General features: G+C 41.9%; 1 protein-coding gene across 6 annotated transcripts in view; it reads right to left on the bottom strand.

Moving 5' to 3' along the window:
• unc5a (unc-5 netrin receptor A) overlaps nucleotides 1–20,315 on the bottom strand; it is a 205,753-nt gene that overhangs the window by 4,561 nt on the left and 180,877 nt on the right. For 3 of the 6 annotated variants that reach the window (XM_061787189.1, XM_061787191.1, XM_061787193.1), the window contains 3 exons: nucleotides 14,828–14,977; nucleotides 8,784–8,948; nucleotides 8,506–8,687 (listed from right to left, as the gene is read on the bottom strand). In XM_061787189.1, coding sequence (XP_061643173.1) covers nucleotides 8,506–8,687; nucleotides 8,784–8,948; nucleotides 14,828–14,977 — 497 coding nt within the window. The remainder of the gene's footprint in view (nucleotides 1–8,505; nucleotides 8,688–8,783; nucleotides 8,949–14,827; nucleotides 14,978–20,315) is intronic. The other 3 variants (XM_061787190.1, XM_061787195.1, XM_061787194.1) reach the window with 1 other exon arrangement.

The following is a 20,315-nucleotide window of genomic DNA, read 5'->3' as shown; positions in this document are numbered from 1 at the left end:
CCATAACAGTGCAGAACGGCTCGCTTACAGACAGAGACCTTTAAAAAAATATACAGTACAAGACATTTTTCATAATATGTCCTCTTTAAAGGGATTGAAATTATTATTTTTTTGTTGAACGGGTCTTCCAGCCAGAGACAATAAGAAAATGACATTAAGACATTCTCGAAAAAGGGACACAGTACAGAAAATTTACTTTTGAATTGCTTGTAGTTGGCTCTCTGGAGTGCCATTAATTGTTTAATTACACAATCAAGTAAACTTTTGTTAGATGCCTATTCCCAAAAATTTGTCTGTAAGTGAGCTGTTCTACATTGTGCAGAATTGTGACTTAAGTTGCCTAATTTTCACAATCCCGCCCCCGACACCGTTTCTCCATACAGGACAAGACAGGCCATTTTCAAGCAATTGCTGGGATTTAATTTTTAGTTGAATTTATTATACTGATTACAATCCCTGATGAGGAAATGGAAGATACACTGTCTGATGCACTATAATGTCAAAGCCGAAAGGTAAGCAGAGCTACAGTATTTTGTTTGGCGATGAAACCGCTGGATGCACTGCTTTTATGGATCCGCTAAAATAATTGACAAGTTTATTCAGGAAGCTTGGTGATGAGGTGCTACCTTCACAACTGAAAATGTAATCCATGCTATGCCGGTTGCACTTTTTATTTTTTAAAGACGGCTAGATACCTTCTATTGAGGAATTCGTGGGGTAAAAAAGTGTCCTTTAACACATCTTAGTCTTTTTCCATGTCTGTGTGTCATTTACTGCCAGATCCCTACTCAACAAAGAATTCACTTAAACTCAACGTGTTCAAAGTATGAGTAATTTTGGTCTTTAATGTCTATATACTATACGTCGATAATATGGCAATACACAATGTATTTCCATACATTTGGGTCTGTTGTAGTTCATTTCAAAGGTATTTGATTGGTTTGGATTGAGGTCAGGGCTCTGAAGTTTTTCCACACCCAATCGTGCCTTTCTGGACACTTTTATGCATGGGGAAGAGAAAAGCGCCTTGTTCAAACTGTTCACACAGAAGAATACAATTGACTCAAAAGTCAAATGAAGATTCAGAGGGAGGCCCGATTCTTGACTGATTAGTTAATTAAAATGTTTTTCAATACTTTACTTTTGGCATTTATTCCAGTGAGTCTCTACTAGCTTTCACCAACTTGTGAAGTTGTAGCGTGCAGCAAATTGTTACATCCGAATTGGATTAGGGTCCTCCAACTGCTGTAAAACAAAACTAAAAAGCAATTTTCATTTGAAGCCCAAAAGCAGCTTTAAAGCAAAAGCCCCATTCGTCATTATTTGATGTTGAAATGGGTCCTAAATCCCATTGAGTAAACCCGATATGGACTTCTCACAGTTCACACGGTAGGAAGTGACCTTTTGCCATTTTAGGTGCTCAACCTTTTCCCATCGAGTCCAATCAATGACAACAAAGTGGCTGCCCCAATGGGCTCTATATTTGATGTTAAGTGCTGCCTGATCCCTAATGTACTCGCACACACTGATTAGATTTAATGCCCTTTTTTCTGTTTGCCTTGCCGCGTCTACAGCCTTAACTCTCAAAGACAGCACACGTGGACTAAAAACATTCAAACAACTCGACGTTTGCACACCACCGAATACTTTCCACCTTGACAAAGGTCACTAACAGTGTTTGTTTGCACTATTGAAGGAGAGCAGTGTCGTTCTGCACAATTTTGGAGGGCAAGCTTCTTGCTATTATTTAGTTTTTCAAATGTTTTAGCAACAAGTTTATTATATTCAATAATTTCAACACCCAAAGGGACATTAGATAATGAATAAATTATAGAAACATTATTGCATGTACAACAACTACAAAATGATGTCACCGTATGCAATATAGTGATCTCCAACACACCACAATCAGAATTTCTGCCATTACAAAAACAAAAATTCTCAGTGTTAATTGACACTGCCAAAGTTGTAATAATTATGCTTATTATTGGCCTTGTAATTTTCAGTGATGTGGAACTGTTCTGTATCATATTGAGAGCTGTACGTAATATTTTTGACTCACGTTACTAATTGGGGTACAAAAGACAGCTCTCAGTATGATATTCTACACCAGTGCATTAAATACAGGCAGCACATTGACTGTCCTACCAGGGAAAATAACATTTTAGACCACTGCTACACTACGCTAAATAACGCATAGCATGCTATACCTCGCGCAGCTCTGGGCTCGTCTGATCATTGCTTAATTCACACAATACCAACATACAGGCAAGAACTTAAATGTGCGAAGCCTACGGTGAAAACAGTGAGAAAGTGGACCAACGAAGCAAAGATTGAACTTCAAAGCTGTCTAGACCGCACAGACTGGAGTCTCTTTGAAAATTCAGCTGGCAGCCTGAATGAATATAGGGACACTGTCACATTGTGTATCAGCTTCTGTGAAGATGTGTGTGTACCAACAGTCATTTTGCACTTTCAATAACAACAAACCGTGGTTCACTGCCAAACATACCATATTTTCCGCACCATAAGATGCACCGGATTGTAAGGCGCAGTCTCAATTACTGTAATGTACTATATTTCTGTACTTAAGCCATACATAAGGCGCACCATATTATTTGGCGCAACAAAAGATTAACAAAGCAGCAGGCCCAGACCTTGTGTCGCCATCCTGCCTCAAAGTCTGCACGGACCAGCTCGCTCCAGTCTTCAGACAGATCTTCAACAGATCTCTGGAACTGTGCGAAGTACCATCTTGTTTCAAATGCTCCACCATCATTCCAGTCCCTAAGAAACTTGCAATCTCGGGTCTGAATGACTACAGGCCTGTTGCCTTGACATCTGTGGTCCTAAAATCCTTTGAACGCCTCGTGCTGGACCAACTCAGGAGCGTCACAGGTCCCCTGCTGGACCCCCTGCGGTTTCCCTACCGAGCAAACAGGTCTGTGGATGACGCAGTCAACATGGGACTGCACTTCATCTTAGAACACCTCGATGACGTGGGGACCTACGCGAGGATCCTTTTCGTGGACTTCAGCTCTGCGTTCAACACCATCATCCCCGAATACCTCTCCTCCAAGCTTCTCCAGCTCAGCGTCTCGCCTGCCATCTGCCAGTGGATTTACAGCTTCCTGACGGGCAGGACACAGCAGGTGAGGCTGGGGGACACCACCTCATCCACACGCAGCATCAGCACTGGGACACCCCAAGGTTGTGTCCTCTCTCCGCTGCGCTTCTCTCTCTACACGAACAACTGCAGCTCAATCCACCAGGCTGTCAAAATCCTGACGTTTGCAGATGACACCACAATCATCGGCCTCATCAAAGACGGTGACACGTCTTTGTATCGACAGGAAGTGAAGCGGCTGGAGCTGTGGTGTGGCCGACACAACCTGGAGCTGAACACGCTCAAGACTGTAGAGATGATCGTGGACTTCAGGAGGCATCCTTCGCCACAGCTGCCCCTCACGCTGTGTCAACTGTCGAGACCTTCAAGTTCCTGGGAATTACAGTTTCTCAGGACCTGAAGTGGGAGATCAACATCAACACCATCCTCAAAAAGACCCAGCAGAGGATGTACTTCCTACGGCTTCTGAGGAACCACGGCCTGCCACAGAATCTGTTGAGGAAGTTTATCACAAGTCATCGAATCAGTCCTGTGTTCATCCATCACAGTCTGGTTTGATGCTGCTACAAAAAAGGACTCCAACGGACAATCAAAACCGCCGAAAAGATTGTCGGTACCCCCCTACCAACCGTTGAGGACTTGCAGGCTGCCAGAACTAAGACAAGAGCATGCAAAATCCTCTTGGACCCTCCACATCCTGGTCACCACCTCTTCCAGCTCCTTACCTCAGGTAGGCGCTACTGAACAATGCAAACTAAAACAAGCAGACCTTCCAACAGCTTCTTCCCTCTTGCCATTGACTTCTTAAACAGTTCACTCCATTGCAACATGCTGCCAATTTTTTGTCTTGAGTTTGTTGTAACATTTGTGTCGGCCAATTATACCTTACTCATGCACTCAATGTAGTAGTCTCGCCACGTTGTACTATTTGCATATCTGTTGTTGACCAATACTTGTCACTCATGTGCCAAAGTAGCATCTGCAACATTTGCACAATCGACATTGTCCCAGATTATCGCACTGCTAGTCACTTTAAACTGCATTCATTTCTTGAAGTCTCTGCGCCATTTGCACAATGGTCATTGCACTGGACTATTGCTATATTAGTCATTTCAAACGGCTCTAATTGCGAGAGGACGTCTCTTTGCTTAATTATGAAAAAAAAATAATAATTGTACTGGCATTACCAAATTACTTGCAAACCTTTTATTGCTCAGTGTCTGTCCCCCCCCCCCCAATGTCTTTATGTCTCGAAAGTGTTCTCTGTCAATTGACTGTCTGTTGTCGTACGAGAGCAGCTCCAACTATCAGAGACAAATTCCTTGTGTGTTTTTGTCATACTTGGCAAAGATGATTCTGATTCTGATCAATGAATACCTCTGTGACAAGTGGACATTATTATCTTTGAGAATACAATTTATTGTATTGGATATCGTTATATTGTGGGAGTGCTCATAATGTTGTGGAGTATTAAGATACTATAAATTAAATGTACAATTTGAGAATGGCAGAAGAGCAAATAGGAAGCTCCTATGTTTTATTTCCCGGTAACAAATGTAGTTGAGGCCAGATCAAACAACCCTAGAGGTTGTTGTCGTCTCATCTTCAGGCCTAATTGAGAATTGATTCTGCTGAGCAAAGCATTGCTAATTAAACCTGCACTACATCAATTCACTGGGTGATTAATCGGGGCAAATAAAGTTGATCGGATAAATTAACTTTACCTATTTGGTTTCATTAGGCGGGTAGAAATTTAATTTGTGTAAAAGGGATCAATGGCTGCAACTTCTTTTCAAATATGCCATCGAACACGGTCGCAGCTTGGCATGGAGCCACTACGCCAGATTTGCTGTTGATGGATTCTTTGCTTGTTACCTTTCCATGCCCTCAGCATTTTAAGGAAGAATGTCGCACTGACAGAGCAAAGCTGTATACATTCAGAAGCTTACCTGAACAAAACAACTCTGCAATGTTTAAATTGCTCAAATAAAGTTATCTACATAACTACCTATTGAATAAAGGGGGCTAGTGAGTATGACGCAATGCTCAGAATTCTAAGGTGTCCTATATAGTGAGCTCGCCATTTTGTAGTGCTGTTTGAATGTGGAGTGAGTAAGGAGGAAGTTATCCCCTTATATACCATATTTTCACGACCATAGGGCGCACCGTATTAAAAGGCGCAGTCTCAGTTACCGGGTCTATTTCTGCATTTAACACATACATAAGGTGCACCGTATTATTGGGCGCAGGCATGGTAAAACATAGGCTAGCTTAAAACATACGGTAGCATGCATGCACGCTAAAACAATATTTTTTTAAAAGGCAGCGGGAGCAAAACTGAGTTCGGTTGTACTTTATTGAAGTATTTAACAATGTACTCATCTTATTTTTTTTTATCAATCCTCATCCACAAATCCATCAAAGTCCTCATTTTCTGTATCCGAAATGAACAGCTGGGCAAGTTTTCCATCAAACACACCAGGTTCCCTCTGGTCATTGTCGGAGTCAGTCTCGTGGCCATGCGACTCCTCAGAAATGATACCGGCTTTTACGAAAGCTCGAACAACAGTGCAAGCAGACACGTTAGCCCAAGCATCTACAATCCATTCACAAATTCTGGCGTAACGCGCCTGGCGCTGCCTCCTAGTCTTAGTAAAGCTGTGTTCGCCATCTGTCATCCATCGCTCCCACGCCGCTCGCAACTTCACTTTGAACACCCTGTCCAGCGGTTGGAGTTCCTTCGTCAAGCCACCCGGAATGATGGCAAGCTCCGAGTTATTGCACTCAGTCGAATGGTGACTGTAGAGACGCTTCTCCCGGCTGTTCTTTGCTTATTAATCCATTGCCCGAGTTGGAAGACCACCTCGCCTTGTTTCCGCGGAAACTCAGCTTCGTCTTCTTGACTTGGCGAAGCTCGTTTTCCTGCTTCCTCCACTTGCGAACCATGGATTCGTTGATCTTGAATTCTCTCGCGGCTGCTTGATTCCCATGTTCCTCCGCGTAACTGATAACTCGCAGTTTAAACTGTGCTTCGTAAGCGTGTCTCTTCGTAGGTGCCATTTTCGGGGGTCCTAAACCACACCGATGTTGTTTTGCACAATGCACATACCGGCGCTATATACCTTCTGGGGGCGTGCCTTTAGCGTCCTTCTTCACGCACACCCTTCCCCCTTTAACGTCTGTGTGCTGTCGTCAGTCACGTCTGCCTTTCCTCTATATAAGCAGCGTGTCGGCAGGAAATGTTCCCAGTCAGTCAAGCGGAGCGCTCATCAAAGTCACACAACATTTACAGATTTTGGAACTCGGTGCACACATAAGGCGCGCCGCAATATATGGCGGCCCGTCCATTTAAGACTTTTATGTGCGCCTTATGGTCGTGAAAATACGGTAGTTCCCTCGATGTATCCCACGATGCAGTTTGAAAAGTAGCAAGCAACGATGGTCACCAGAAAATCAAATATATCCTATTATACACTGCACAGAATAAAAAAAATAAGATTTTCCGCTTCTGGAGATTGTTAGATTTTCAGCGGTAGACAAATTCATGAACTGAGGGTGGAAAATATCTTTAATATACATTAAGTAGCAAAAATATCTTTAATATACTTTAAATAAAGCATAACATTACAACATTGATGAACATAAAGTGCTCTGCCTGTATTATTGTTTTTAAAACCCACTCATCTGCCAACAATATGTTTTTATGATTTGTTTATTTGTTCATAATGATTACGTATGATCCACCAGCTGACATTGAAATTGCAACAGCAATGACGTAATTAACGGCGCACCCAAGTAGTGTTTGAAAACTATTTTTCATTTGACTGATGAGTGATGTAAGATAGTCCACGATATAAATATCGTTATGTAGGGAGTATGTGAATTATTCCGAGCACAGCCTGTGCAGAGTACATGTTCCTGGTAACAGCAAAGGATTCATCGGCAAACCATTACAGATGAAATAAATGACCATTTAACTATATTGACTGACAGCAAGACTCAGTGAATAACAATTTTATTTAAATGGTCACAATGAACTTTAGAAGTGTACAAAATAAAAGGGACGAGTGTACATCCATCTCAAATACGGTTGCTTCTGGCTTAAGTGGGGTCCAAGCATACTGACATTTAGGTCAAATTTGAGCATTTTCGTCACCTGATCAAAGTCAGCAAAGGCTGATGTCGCTGAAAGATTATCCTGAGTGATTATCCTGTGGTGTGTGTTAAGAATGAGTTTCCGAACCCGATCTGCTTAGAAAATAGTTGTGGCTGACAATTGTTAATATTTCTGTTCAATATTTATGATCGCAAATCTTTATGTTCGTGTTAGTTCGGCTGAGCCACAGACTCTGTGACAGTGACGTGGAATTGAACACAAAATAGTGGCGCAACTGGTTGTGTTGTATGTTTGTATAACGTGACTCCCAAGTCATTCACCAGGATTAAAAAAATTGACAAAGAGAAAAGTTTGTAGTTATGGAATAAATAGTTTCGATTTTTTTCCACTACTCCTACTACTCCTGCCCTTCAATTAACCTACCATGCATGTTATTGGGATGTGGGAGGAAACCGGAATACCTGGAGAAAACCCACACAGGCACGGAGGGAACATGCAAACTCCACACAGGCAAGGCCAGATTTGAACCCGGTCCTCAGAACTGTGAGGAAGATATGCTAACCAGTCGGTCGCTGTGCCGCCTTGACTTGAGACATGAGCAAAAATTTGAGATGCGAGTACACTTCAGACCCCCGCCACTAGATGTTAACAGCAGAATTCACATCATCCAGCCACCATGAATTCACATTAGTTTCCTTGCATTGAAAGGACAACATCAGTTGGTGGCGTTAATGTACCATTAATCTGGTTTGCCAAATGCCAAGAGACCCCACAGAAGAACAAGGAAGGAAAATATATTTGGTCCAGTCACATTTTGTGCTTGCATTTTTTGTGTGTCTGCAGGTTATCTGGAGAGCAAGTGTTTTTACGGTGATTTTACAATACTGTTAAAGTGCATTTAAAAAAATCAAAATAAAAACACTGGCTGCAATGGATGAATGGTGTTTCTATTCATTTCAAAGGGAAAGATGATTTGAGATAGGTGTTTTTAGATAGTGTGGTCACAGAATGACTTAAACTCATATCTCAAGGCACCACTGTATTTTAATCATGCTCAATGAGCTGACCTTTCATCGAGAAACTGGCTACTTTGTTGGCACAAGTGCCTGTTTGTCATTTCAAATATGTAGTATGTACTGAATGTATTATGATGCAAGCACTCTGCTCATCGAGTCAGTTCAATGCAGTTGTACTGAATTATTTGCTTGGCTTGTTCCAACGCACTGCCCTAATGAGTGATCAAGTAACACTCGCTCTTTACCTCTCAAGCTTGAGTCTTTGTGCGAGCATTCTCCAGTCGGCTCCGTTGGGACACGGGGCGTCCAAGCTGCTGCAGATCTTTTGCCTGATGAGGTACGGGATCTGAAAGGCGCTGGGCCCTGCGAGGGCAGTGGCATTAGTGTCCATTAACAGGAACTCGGAGTCCACGGCTCGGGTGTCCTGCTTGTGACAACAACAACAAAGAGGAACACCTCTCATGAAAAGTTGCGCAATTGTGAAAGGACAAAGGCGTCTTCCGATGGAGCTCCTCAGTTTTACCTTGGCGATGTTAAAGTCGAGGCTGAAGCTCTGTCCTTCGCCCTCCACCTGCCACACACACAGCTGGCAGGTGAGCTCGCAGGTGCCGAGGCTGAGGCGCTCCAGAGTGAACGTGCAGTGCAGGTACCGCTGGGAGCCATTCCAGATGTGGTAGAACGGGATCTCCTGCAGCAAGCGCAAATGCGTCACGTGATTCAAACACGCAAAACACCCGCAACTATGGAAGCATTTACAGGTATTCGATATCCTTGATATCCAGGTTAAGGTCAATGTACGAGTACAGTAAGCTCTTCGTCTCCATTAGTGAGACAATTGAGTGGACAAGCACAACAGCTAGGACACACAAGTATAACATCTGTCTTACGAGTTACATTTTTTTCCACGACTAATGCCACTTTTTATGGAAACCAGTTATTCAATAATCCTTGATATCCATCTTAAAGTCCATGCACTACTGTAGTACTCTCTTTGCCCTAACTACTAATATAATTCAGCATACTACTTAAATGATTTTCTTACTAGTAACATATTTTCCACTACTGCATGACACATGAGCCCTACCACGAATAGCAAAAATCAAAAAGAAAAAGAAAATTAGTTTAAGGCCCCTTGGAAAAGATTCAACAAAGTTAGGAGCAAAATGTCATGATAATCTCACACAAGTCATTCGTGTGCCTATTCTAAAAATAGCTCACCAGTGATGGGACATTGTGATTTCCTAGGAATGTTGAAGTGTTAATGTGAAAATCTATGCACAGGGTTGCTCTGTATACTAGTACTAGAAAAGTACCACGATCCCTTGCTGCTAAAAATGACCCGAAACAACTTGTTTTCGGTACGGTAAGAGTGATAGTAAGCAGTCTACGTGCCTGCAGCCAGGCACAGTGCTCCCTGTAGTGGGCTGCGCCTGCCAAAAAAGCGTCACTCCCTATAGTTGAGTGTTGAGAAAGAAATGGCCACAAGCTTTTGCACCAATCCGCAGCACTTTAAGAAAGAAAAGAGCCACAGAGATGTGGAAACATTTTGCTTACACGGCTGACTTACCAAGTCTGCACAGTCCAGAAGGGAAAACATCCAATACAGTACTTTTAAATAGAAGTCAAACAAGCCTGAATAATTTTGTGACAAGCAAACTTGTGCTCCACTGGTTGCATTTGTCGAGGCAATGAATCCATAGTGTTGTTTGTAGAGGAGAGTAGAGCATTCAGCCACCAACTACGCACCTGTACTGCGTCATCATACATTTAATTAAGATAAAGGCTTTAGTAAAACAGTGTAACAAGCTTATATATATAGGCTAAGAGAGATTTATCCAACTGACTAATGTTAAGATATTTTTGGGTTAAAAATTGGAAATTCAATGATTTGTCATCTAAGATGCTGCTTTTAATGATATTTTAGGTTTTTACCACAGTATCGTTTCAATTTTGGTATTGTGATAATACTTAATAACAAGATAATATTATGATTGAATATTAACATGATAGTACTTAAATACTAAAATAAACAAATACTAGAAATAAAGTGTTGATATATGTCCGTTTCATACCTTGCTGAACCACTGTTGATATTTATTGTGGAAACCTAACGGTGTCTCCACATAGATGACTATCATTAATTATTTAGAATCACATGATTAAAGGTAATTTGAGCAAAGATGTTACTTCAGAAGTGTGTGTCAAACTGGTAGCCCTAAGCATTAATCAGTACCCAAGAAGTAGCTCTCACTTTCAAGAAGGTTGGTGACCCCTGATTTGGAGTACAGTTTGCAATAAACCAAACATGCATCTTTTGGGAATGTGGGGGGGAAACCGGAAACAAACACACAAGCATGGCTTTGCCGCGACTGTGCGGCAAAACCACTTATACACTGTGCTGACTAGTTTGAATTTACTACGACTATTTGAACTATAATGTGAATATTTTAAGACCATTTATTTATTTATTCATTCATTCATGCATTTATTTAAATTTGGAGCAAAAACAAATCCATACTCAGGTTAATGCCTGATCAACAATTAATTGCTTGATCAAGACGTGTTTCTTTAGACTTTCCCCCCTCTAGTGAATGCATGCAAAGTAAGTCCTTGCGCTGTCTAAAAAAAAAACAAAAAAACCCAGCAACCAGAGTGTGTTTCCTAGAATGTATTCAAAGCTGATGATTCCAACATCGTTCTCTCTGTTGCTCCATATTCATGGCTTATACGCCTATCCCCAGAGATCATGGGGAATGAAAGGAAAGAAAGAGGGGGAAAAAAATCAGCTCATTTCTTCACCCTCCCTTTAACAGTTGACAAGAACTGTGTTTAAGAGAGGCTCTGGGCGGCAGTACATGCGAATGTCCAACTAGGGGCACTATTACCCAGGCAGACAGAAGGTGCAGGAAAAAGGTGAAATACGGGACTAAAGGCCGTTTTCCCACTGCACTGCTGTGAGTGTAAGCGCTTCCAAATATGCAGGCTCAGTCCGGAGGAAGATTTTGTTCCGGGTTCCATGTTACCGCTGTGCTTGCTTGGCACAACCTGGCTTTTCTCTACAGGGACCCTGTGCAGCACCAACTTACAGCCAGGCCATTTTCTAGTCCTCTTTGAACTCCCCTCACTAGACCGCAGTGCAGTGAACGTGGACAGCTCCCAGGATCCAGGTTGGCACATTCCAGATATTTATTTCCCATTCCGTATTTCTAAGCTCCCTTTGAGGGTGCAGCAGCTGGGATAATCAATCGGCTCGCAGCTCTGGGTTACTGCACCGACTAAGCTATAACGTGGCAGAGTCAGTGAACAATAACGTGCACTCTCCAAGCGTCACACACTGAAAAGGTTCCGTCAATTCAAATTGTGCATCATCCTGCTAAGGAGACAAAAACACTCTTCAGCTGGGATCAACTGGGACCACAAAGAACAAGCTGCATATTAAAAAAAAAAATGTTTCAGAGAGATATTTTGCTTTGTTGATTATTATAGTCTCAGTTTGACTTTTTCAGGACAAATTATTCAGGTAAGACAGTTTTTTTTATGTTTTAATGTTCCACAGTAGTTTCTTTTTTCTCATTCATAAGATATAAAATGCATGAAGAATTACACCTCAGTTATTTTTTTTCATTTGTATGGTAGTCTACAGTGGGCACGGAAAGTATTCAGCCCCCCTTAAAGTTTTCACTCTTTGTTATATTGCAGCCATTTGCTAAAATCATTTAAGTTAATTTTTTCCCTCATTGATGTACACACAGCACCCCATATTGACAGAAAAAAACAGAATTGTTGAAATATTTGCAGACTTATTAAAAAAGAAAAACTGAAATATCACACAGCAATAAGTATTCAGACCCTTTGCTCAGTATTTAGGAGAAGCACCCTTTTGAGCTAATACAGCCATGAGTCTTTTTGGGAATAATGCAACAAGTTTTTCACACCTGGATTTGGGGATCCTCTGCCATTCCTCCTTGCAGCTCCTCTCCAGTTCTGTCAGGTTGGATGGTGAACGTTTATGGACAGCCATTATCAGGTCTCTCCAGAGATTCTCAATTGGGTTTAAGTCAGGGCTCTGGCTGGGCCATTCAATAACAGTTACGGAGTTGTTCTGAAGCCACTCCTTCATTATTTTAGCTGTGTGCTTCGGGTCATTGTCTTGTTGGAGGATGAACCTTTGGCCCAGTCTGAGGTCCTGAGCACTCTGGAGAAGGTTTTTGTCCAGGATATCCATCTACTTGGGCGCATTCATCTTTCCTTCGATTGCAACCAGTCATTCTGTCCCTGCAGGCGAAAAACACCCCCACATCATGATGCTGCCACCACCATGCTTCACTGTTGGGAGTGTATTGGACAGGTGATGAGCAGTGCCTGGTTTTCTCCACACATACCGCTTAGAATTAAGGACAAAAAGTCCTATCTTGGTCTCATCAGACCAGATAATCTTATTTTCTCACTATCTTGGAGTCCTTCAGGTGTTTTTAGCAACCTCCACGCGGGCTTTCATGTGTCTCGCACTGAGGAGAGGCTTCCGTCGGGCCACTCTGCCATAAAGCCCCGACTGGTGGAGGGCTGCAGTGATGGTTGACTTTTTAGAACTTTCTTCCATCTCCCGACTGCATCTCTAGAGTTCAGCCACAGTGATCTTTGGGTTCTTCTTTACCTCTCTCACCAAGGCTCTTCTCCCCCGATTGCTCAGTTTGGCTGGACGGCCAGCTCTAGGAAGGGTTCTGGTCGTCCTAAACGTCTTCCATTTAAGGATTATTGAGGCCACTGTGCTCTTAGGAACCTTAAGTGCAGCAGTAACCTTGGCCAGATCTGTGCCTTGCCACAATTCTGTCTCTGAGCTCTTCAGGCAGTTCCTTTGATTCTCATTTGCTCTGACATGCACTGTGAGCTGAAAGGTCTTATATAGACAGTGTGGCTTTCCTAATCAAGTCCAATCAGTATAATCAAACACAGCTGGACTCCAATGAAGGTGTTGAACCATTTCAAGGATGATCAGAAGAAATGGACAGCACCTGAGTTAAATGTATGAGTGTCACAGCAAAGAGTCTGAATACTTATGGCTATGTGATATTTAAGAGTTTTTGTTTTTTTTTAAAAATAAATCTGCAAAAATGTCAACAATTCCATTTTTTTCTGTCAATATGGGGTGCTGTGTGTATATTAATGAGGGAAAAAATGAACTTAAATGATTTTAGCAAATGGCTGCAATAAAAACAGAATACAATGATTTGCAAATCATGTTCGACCTATATTTAATTGAATACACTACAAAGACAAGATATTTCATGTTCAAACTGATAAACTTTATTGTTTTTAGCAAATAATCATTAACTTAGAATTTTATGGCTGCAACATGTTCTAAAAAAGCTGGGACAGGTGGCAAAAAAGACTGAGAAAGTTGAGGAATGCTCATCAAACAGCGGTTGGGAACATCCCAAAGGTGAACAGGCTAATTGGGAACAGGTGGGTGCCATAAAAGGAGCTTCCCTGAATTGCTCAGTCATTCCCAAGCAAAGATGGGGCGAGGTTCACCTCTTTGTGAACAAGTGCGCGAGAAAATAGTCGAACAGTTCAAGGACAATGTTCCTCAACGTACAATTGCAAGGAATTTAGGGATTTCATCATCTACCGTCCATAATATATTGAAAAGATTCAGAGAATCTGGAGAAATCACTGCATGTAAGCGGCAAGGCCGAAAACCAACATTGAATGCCCGTGACCTTCGATCCCGCAGGCGGCGCTGCATCAAAAACCGACATCAATGTGTAAAGGATATGTGGATATCACCACATGGGCTCAGGAACACTTCAGAAAACCAATGTCAGTAAATACAGTTCGGCACTACATCAATAAGTGCAACTTGAAACTACTATGCAAAGCAAAAACCATTTATCAACAACACCCAGAAATGCCGCCGGCTTCTCTGGGCCCGAGCTCATCTAAGATGGACTGATGCAAAGTGTGGTGGTCCGACGAGTCCACATTTTTTTGTCGATTGATTTGTCGCTAGTTGCTTTTGGGGAAAAAAGTCTCAAAGAGGAGTTGGAAAGTCGCCAGATTTAGCGTGAAAGTCACCAGGTTGGTGACACTGATGGGCCCTGATGAGCTTTTTGTTGTTTATCTTTGATTTCTCTCCAGACGTAGCGAAATATTGTACATCAATATTTATAAGATTACCTTGGAAGTCCCAAAACATTCTTCTCTTCATCCGTCTCTTTGGAATAACCTCCCCCTAAACATGAGGCAAGCCTCCTTAATGTCCATTGTTAAAACTCGGCTTAAAATCATTTTTATTCTTTGGCTTTCAACTCAGCACGAGACTCTGCACTGTTTGTATTTTATTGTTTCTATTGCTTTTAACATTGCTATTAATCTGTTGTTTTAATTTCTCCGATGTTTCACTGTTTTATGTTTCATTTTTATATAATGTACAGCACTATGTGCGCAGCTGTGGTTGTTTTAAAGTGCTCTATAAATTACGTTGAGTTGAGCTCTATTGCATGTCCTTGCTTGTGCTGGGATTCTGAGCACCGAACCCCCTTGGACCCACGGCCTCGTGGCCCCTACCTGATAGCCGGCTAGCAGCTTGCTCCTCCAGTGGGCCTGGGGCATATCATGGATGGACAGGCGCAGGTTGTGGTAGCTGTCTTTGAAGAGCAGGATGTGAGGCTCGTCAATCAGCCGACCCCCGAGTTGCCTCTCCATCTCCATCACCTCCTGATGGGATCAAAATATAGTAGAAGCATTTTTATTAACAGAAGGGACGAACAGTACAGTGAATCTCCATTTATCGTAGGGATATATTCCAAATCCACCCGCAATAGATGAAAAATGACCCTCCAGCATGCTTTAAAGAAATCTAAACTTATTGAAGTACACTTTTTAATGTATTCCTTAGCGCCCGTTTTCACTCGCTGGTTGATAAGAAATGGGAGCCTACCAACATCACTAACATCACTTTGAGGAAATGAAAAGACAAAGCGTACTTGCTTCAAGCTGTTTTTGTCCCTCCAAGGTAGTTTAGTGTAAAACTGACACGTCAAACAAAAGACAATTAATCATTGTATATTTAAAGAGCAAAATGTTCTACCAAACCATATGATTTCATCTAACAAAAGTCTGCTAGCTTAATGCGAACAGATAACGCAAACCACCATAGATGGGCTAACGGACAACAGCAAACATTACGGTTATTGCAAAACTTCAAACTACTGCTACTTTAACACAAACAGAGAAGCAACACATAAAAGCAAAGTCTACAAAATCACTCACAGGCATAGCATATTCTGTCTGCTTTGCGGGCACGACTATTACTGCAGCATCTTCTTCTTAGCCTTAATTTAGCTGCATCTACATCGAGTAGAGCTCAACTGCGTGGCATGTTGGGGCACAACATGGTAGTTACTACACTGAAGGCGTATTAATCTAAATTCAATTGGTTGCTTTATGTGTGAAAATGGAAATTCTAGACTCGCTCCAAATCTAAAGTGACTTTAGACAATTCCTGCTGTGATTTGGCGCTACAGTATATAAATAAAATGTAATTGAATTAAATTGGGACTTGCCTGTACACTGTAAAAACTCATGAAAAAAACAGTTGCGGTGGGATAATTTTTTTTTGCCATCCAAATGACCATCTGCAATGGGGGGATAAAATATGTGACCTTTACAAGTCACTCATCAAAGCCAGAAACTTTGAAGAACCCACTACTTTTTAGATCTGACATCAATGGACCCTATTCTGAAAAGTGAGCAGTATTGTAAAATTATACATCTTATAATTGGTCTCACTGTCTGGCAGCAGAGGACAAATGTGAAAGACATACATTCACTAGCCACAACACAATTAGCTCGACTGCGCAATGCAAAAGATCAAATACAAGAAAAATCTGCTTATTAATGCTCTTACTGTACATCATGACAACTGTTATCTGACCATCATTGATTGCGTTACTTGGGTTATTTTTAACTGCAACATCAACTCCGTCCTCAAAAAGGCCCAGCAGAGGATCTACTTCCTGCGGCTTCTGAGAAAGCACGGCCTGCCACAGGAGTTGCTGAGGCAGTTCTACACAGCGGTCATTGAATCAGTCCTGTGTTCTTCCATCACAGTCTGGTTCGGTGCTGCTACAAAAAAGGACAAACTCCGACTGCAACGGACAATCAAAACTGCTGAAAGGATTGTCGGTACCCCCCTACCCACCCTTGAGGGCTTGCACGCTGCCAGAACTAAGACAAGAGAGTGCAAAATCCTCTCGGACCCTCCACATCCCGGTCACCAACTTTTCCAGCTCCTTCCCTCAGGTAGGCGCTACCGATCAATGCAAACTAGAACTAGCAGACATTCCAACAGCTTCTTCCCTATTGCAATCAATTTCTTAAACACCTAACCTACAATTACATTGCAACATGCCGACAATTTGTTTTGTTTTGAGTTTGTTGTCACATTTCTGTCGGGCCAATTATATATTACTCGTGCACTCACTGTAGTAGTCTCACCATGCTGCAGTATTTGCATATCTGTTGTTGACCAATACTGGACACTCATGCCAGAGTAGCATCTGCTCCATTTGCACACTGACTGAGGAGTATCTGCAACATTTGCACAATCAACAGTGTCCCAGATTATCGTACTACTCGCTTGAAGTCTCGGCGCCCTTTGCACAATGGTCATTGCACCGGACTATTGCAATATTAGTTATTCGAACTGCTCTAAGTGCTAGAGGACTCTGCATCTTTTTGCACGATTGTCAAAAAATAAAATAAAAAATCTACCGGCATTACCAGATAACTAGCAACCCTTTATTGCTCAGTGACTGTTTTTTTTTTTTGTCAATGTCTTTATGTCTCAAAAGTGTTCTCTGTCAATTGACTGTCTGTTGTCGTACTAGAGCGGCTCCAATTACCGGACCATTTTTTGTGAAGAGTATCTCGATAACAGGATTTTACCTGCATTCAAAATTTGGTTGCCACCTCTGCTTAATTTCGGGCCACCTTTGGCTCCAAAAGCTCTTACTGTATGTACATCATGACAACTGTTATCTGACCATCATTGATTGCGTTAGTTGGGTTATTTTTAACTGCAATTATGGTAAAAAGTGTCAGATATACAGTACTAGTTTAAAATCATTCCTAAAAGTAATAAATACTGTATTGTTTATTTTGTAACTAAGCATGTCAGAGGTTTTTTTTGGCTTTTCAAAGACGTCCCGTACAACAAGTGAGTATTTTTTCAAGGTCAGGTGGTGTTTTTTTTTTTTTTAAATTAAAAGAAAATGTTAAACAATAAAATACATGTACTGTAAATAGAGCGGTCATATCTAAAAAAAAAAAAAAAAGCATTTCTCAAATCACCTTTCCCCATTGAAATGAATGGAAGTGCAATTAATCTGTTCCAGAACCCCCCAAAATACCAATATATATTGTTTTTTTTTTTGCACTCAAAAATACTGCGCTGTACAAAAACACACAGTGATAACATATGCACTCAACATAACCTACAAAGGGAAAATGTGAGAACAAAACACGACTGTACCTAATGTATTGTCTATCTTTGTTGGTCTGTGGGGTCTATTGGCTGTTGGAAAACCAGCTTAATGGTGTTTTACTGTCACCAACTGATACTGTCCTTCTACTGCAAGGAAATTCATATTAATTGATGGTGGCTGAATATTGGGAAGTTTGCTTTTGCTAAAGTGGCCAATGGGAGTCATTTCTCTCTGCACAACAAAGATTTAATTTGCTGCCCTCTTTCCCCAGTATGAACTGGCCTCATTCCAATCATAATAAGGAAGCTGTTAATTATATTTTCTGAATGTCTACCTGCTTTTGTGATTGCATGCGTGCTCTCCCTGAAAAAGCGCTTTTGAGCTCAGCCCGAGTGGGGAATTTTCATGTTTGCTTTGTGCATTTCTAATTTCAATGTTTGCATTGTGCTCACTCGCCTTGTTAACATGGTTTGTATTCCCCCTTGAGGAGAGCTACCCGCATACCAGCATCTTTAGTCCTCCCACTCAGACACAAAAATATATCTAATACGTACAGTACATTGTTATGAACGTGACCAGCTGCAGGTACAGTACTGAAAGAAGCTTGTGATGATACCCAGAAAGACGATGCCAAACAATTATTCAGAGGTCTAATGGCTGAATAGCAGGGGGCAGTGTATCCTCCTAAGAATGAAAAGCCCTCTGCTATTATGTGTCTTACACAGGCAAAAGGCACATTATTAGGGCTTCAAGAGAAGTCTAGTTAACACAGTTCTTAAGCACTATCATTTGTTAAGCAGAATTAGCATTGCTAATCACGGCTGGCGGAATTTGATCAGGTCTCTGACCTACAGTAGGAGATCTATAGGCCTGTTAGCAAGAAAAGGTGGGCACGGAATGCCAATGACGCCGTTATCAACATCTCGCTAACAGGATGCATACTAACTCACCTGTCCCACAGTGTGTCAGGTGAATGGCTGATGCAGCAGGATTACGATCAAACAAGGCCCACAACACGGCACTCTGAGCCGTGATTTTATTGAAGGACAACACAGCCCTTTACGTGTGTGACTGTGTCCTCGGTTAAAAACAGCCCGGGAGTGTGTGTACTAAATTATTTCTGTGCCGGAACCAGCATATGCTTTGGACTAAGAGAATAATGGCTCTCTTTACGCCCCATTATCCTGTTAACAAATAACAGGGTGAGTGAGCTAATAGAGTAAATGAGAAGCTAAATTTGACCGTATTATTTGCTCATTCTACAGGGGGGAAAACAATGCAAGGTTTTTAATTAGTTTATCAAATCATGCATTAATCACAAAGGCAGAGCCAAACAGAGCTCCCGTTTGCTGAAGATAACACAGGCGGGCTCAGTTAAGTCACCCTGACCCCGTACAACTGTGGCAACATTAAGATGCATGAGATGGGCGGCATGTTCATATACTGCAGGAGACCCGCTCCTTTTGTTCTGACGGAATCTGAGATAGGGCCAGGGTGTGTGTGAGGACTGTGAATTTTAGAATCCGGCAGAGGCGAGACCACCCCCTGACATTCAATGAGGTTGGCTAAGGAGGGAGATGGAGTGAAAAGAGAAGAGAGACACAGGCAGCTTAACATTTGGGTCTGCGGGTCACTGGAGTGGCCAGCTTTAGCAGGAGAGATAACAGGATTACTGCAATCATGGCCACAGTATTCTATGACTTCAACCCCCCCTTCATCCAACGCTCAGCCTTCCTCTCATCGTCTTGGCTCGGACCAGAGCCGGGACTGAGATGGACTGGGGCCTGCCTCCATTGGGGAACAAGAGACACTCATACAGCTAATCTCTTCAGGCTGGTGCTGACAGAAAGAGGTTAGCAGCTGCAGCAAACTCTCTCTCTGAGTGCTGATGCAGAAAGGCCAGCTCTAAAAACAAATCAAGGCTATATATGCCATAAGGCGCTGGGTTGAAAGCTCAGGATTAAAATATTGCACTCTCCTCACAGCAAGCACTTTTAAATGTCTGTATTGTTGTGTGTAATAAAGTGATTGACCTAACAAATTCAGACGGATTAGAAGCAGCGTTTGATCAGTTAGTTAGTCAAGCTTTCACATCAGAGACAGAGGGACAAATTGTCAGGCTTTTAACTTTAAATCCTGGCCCCTTCTCTCTCGCTGCCTCCTCACAGTAATCCATTTTCATAGTTTTCATAGAAAATGCATTTGTTGCTACAGAAAATGCCTGACAATGTGGGCTCCATAAATCAATGTGTCTGTCAGCGGGATGTGACAGATTTTTCTCTCATCAGTCTGAGCTCCAGTGGCCGTGCACGCCACAGTCAACTCTGACTAGTAACTACAAATACAAGGGTCTTGTCCGCTCACTTATAAATGTTCTACTCGCATTGAGTCATGCATTCCGCCTGATAACTCACAGCATACGTGAACACTAAAAGATTACATAAAAACATTATCTCAGTCATTCTTATTTGAACATATTCCCCAATAATTTTCTTTAGAAGAGATCTGCTAAAAAAAAATGCACCTCCCTGGGGGAAGAAAGTCACTATTTAATGCTCAAACTGGCC

Source organism: Phyllopteryx taeniolatus, chromosome 10 (assembly GCF_024500385.1).
Source record: "Phyllopteryx taeniolatus isolate TA_2022b chromosome 10, UOR_Ptae_1.2, whole genome shotgun sequence".
Lineage (NCBI taxonomy): Eukaryota > Metazoa > Chordata > Actinopteri > Syngnathiformes > Syngnathidae > Phyllopteryx > Phyllopteryx taeniolatus.
The sequence above is the reverse complement of the archived record's forward strand: the minus strand, read 5'-3'. Positions and strand labels throughout refer to the sequence as shown.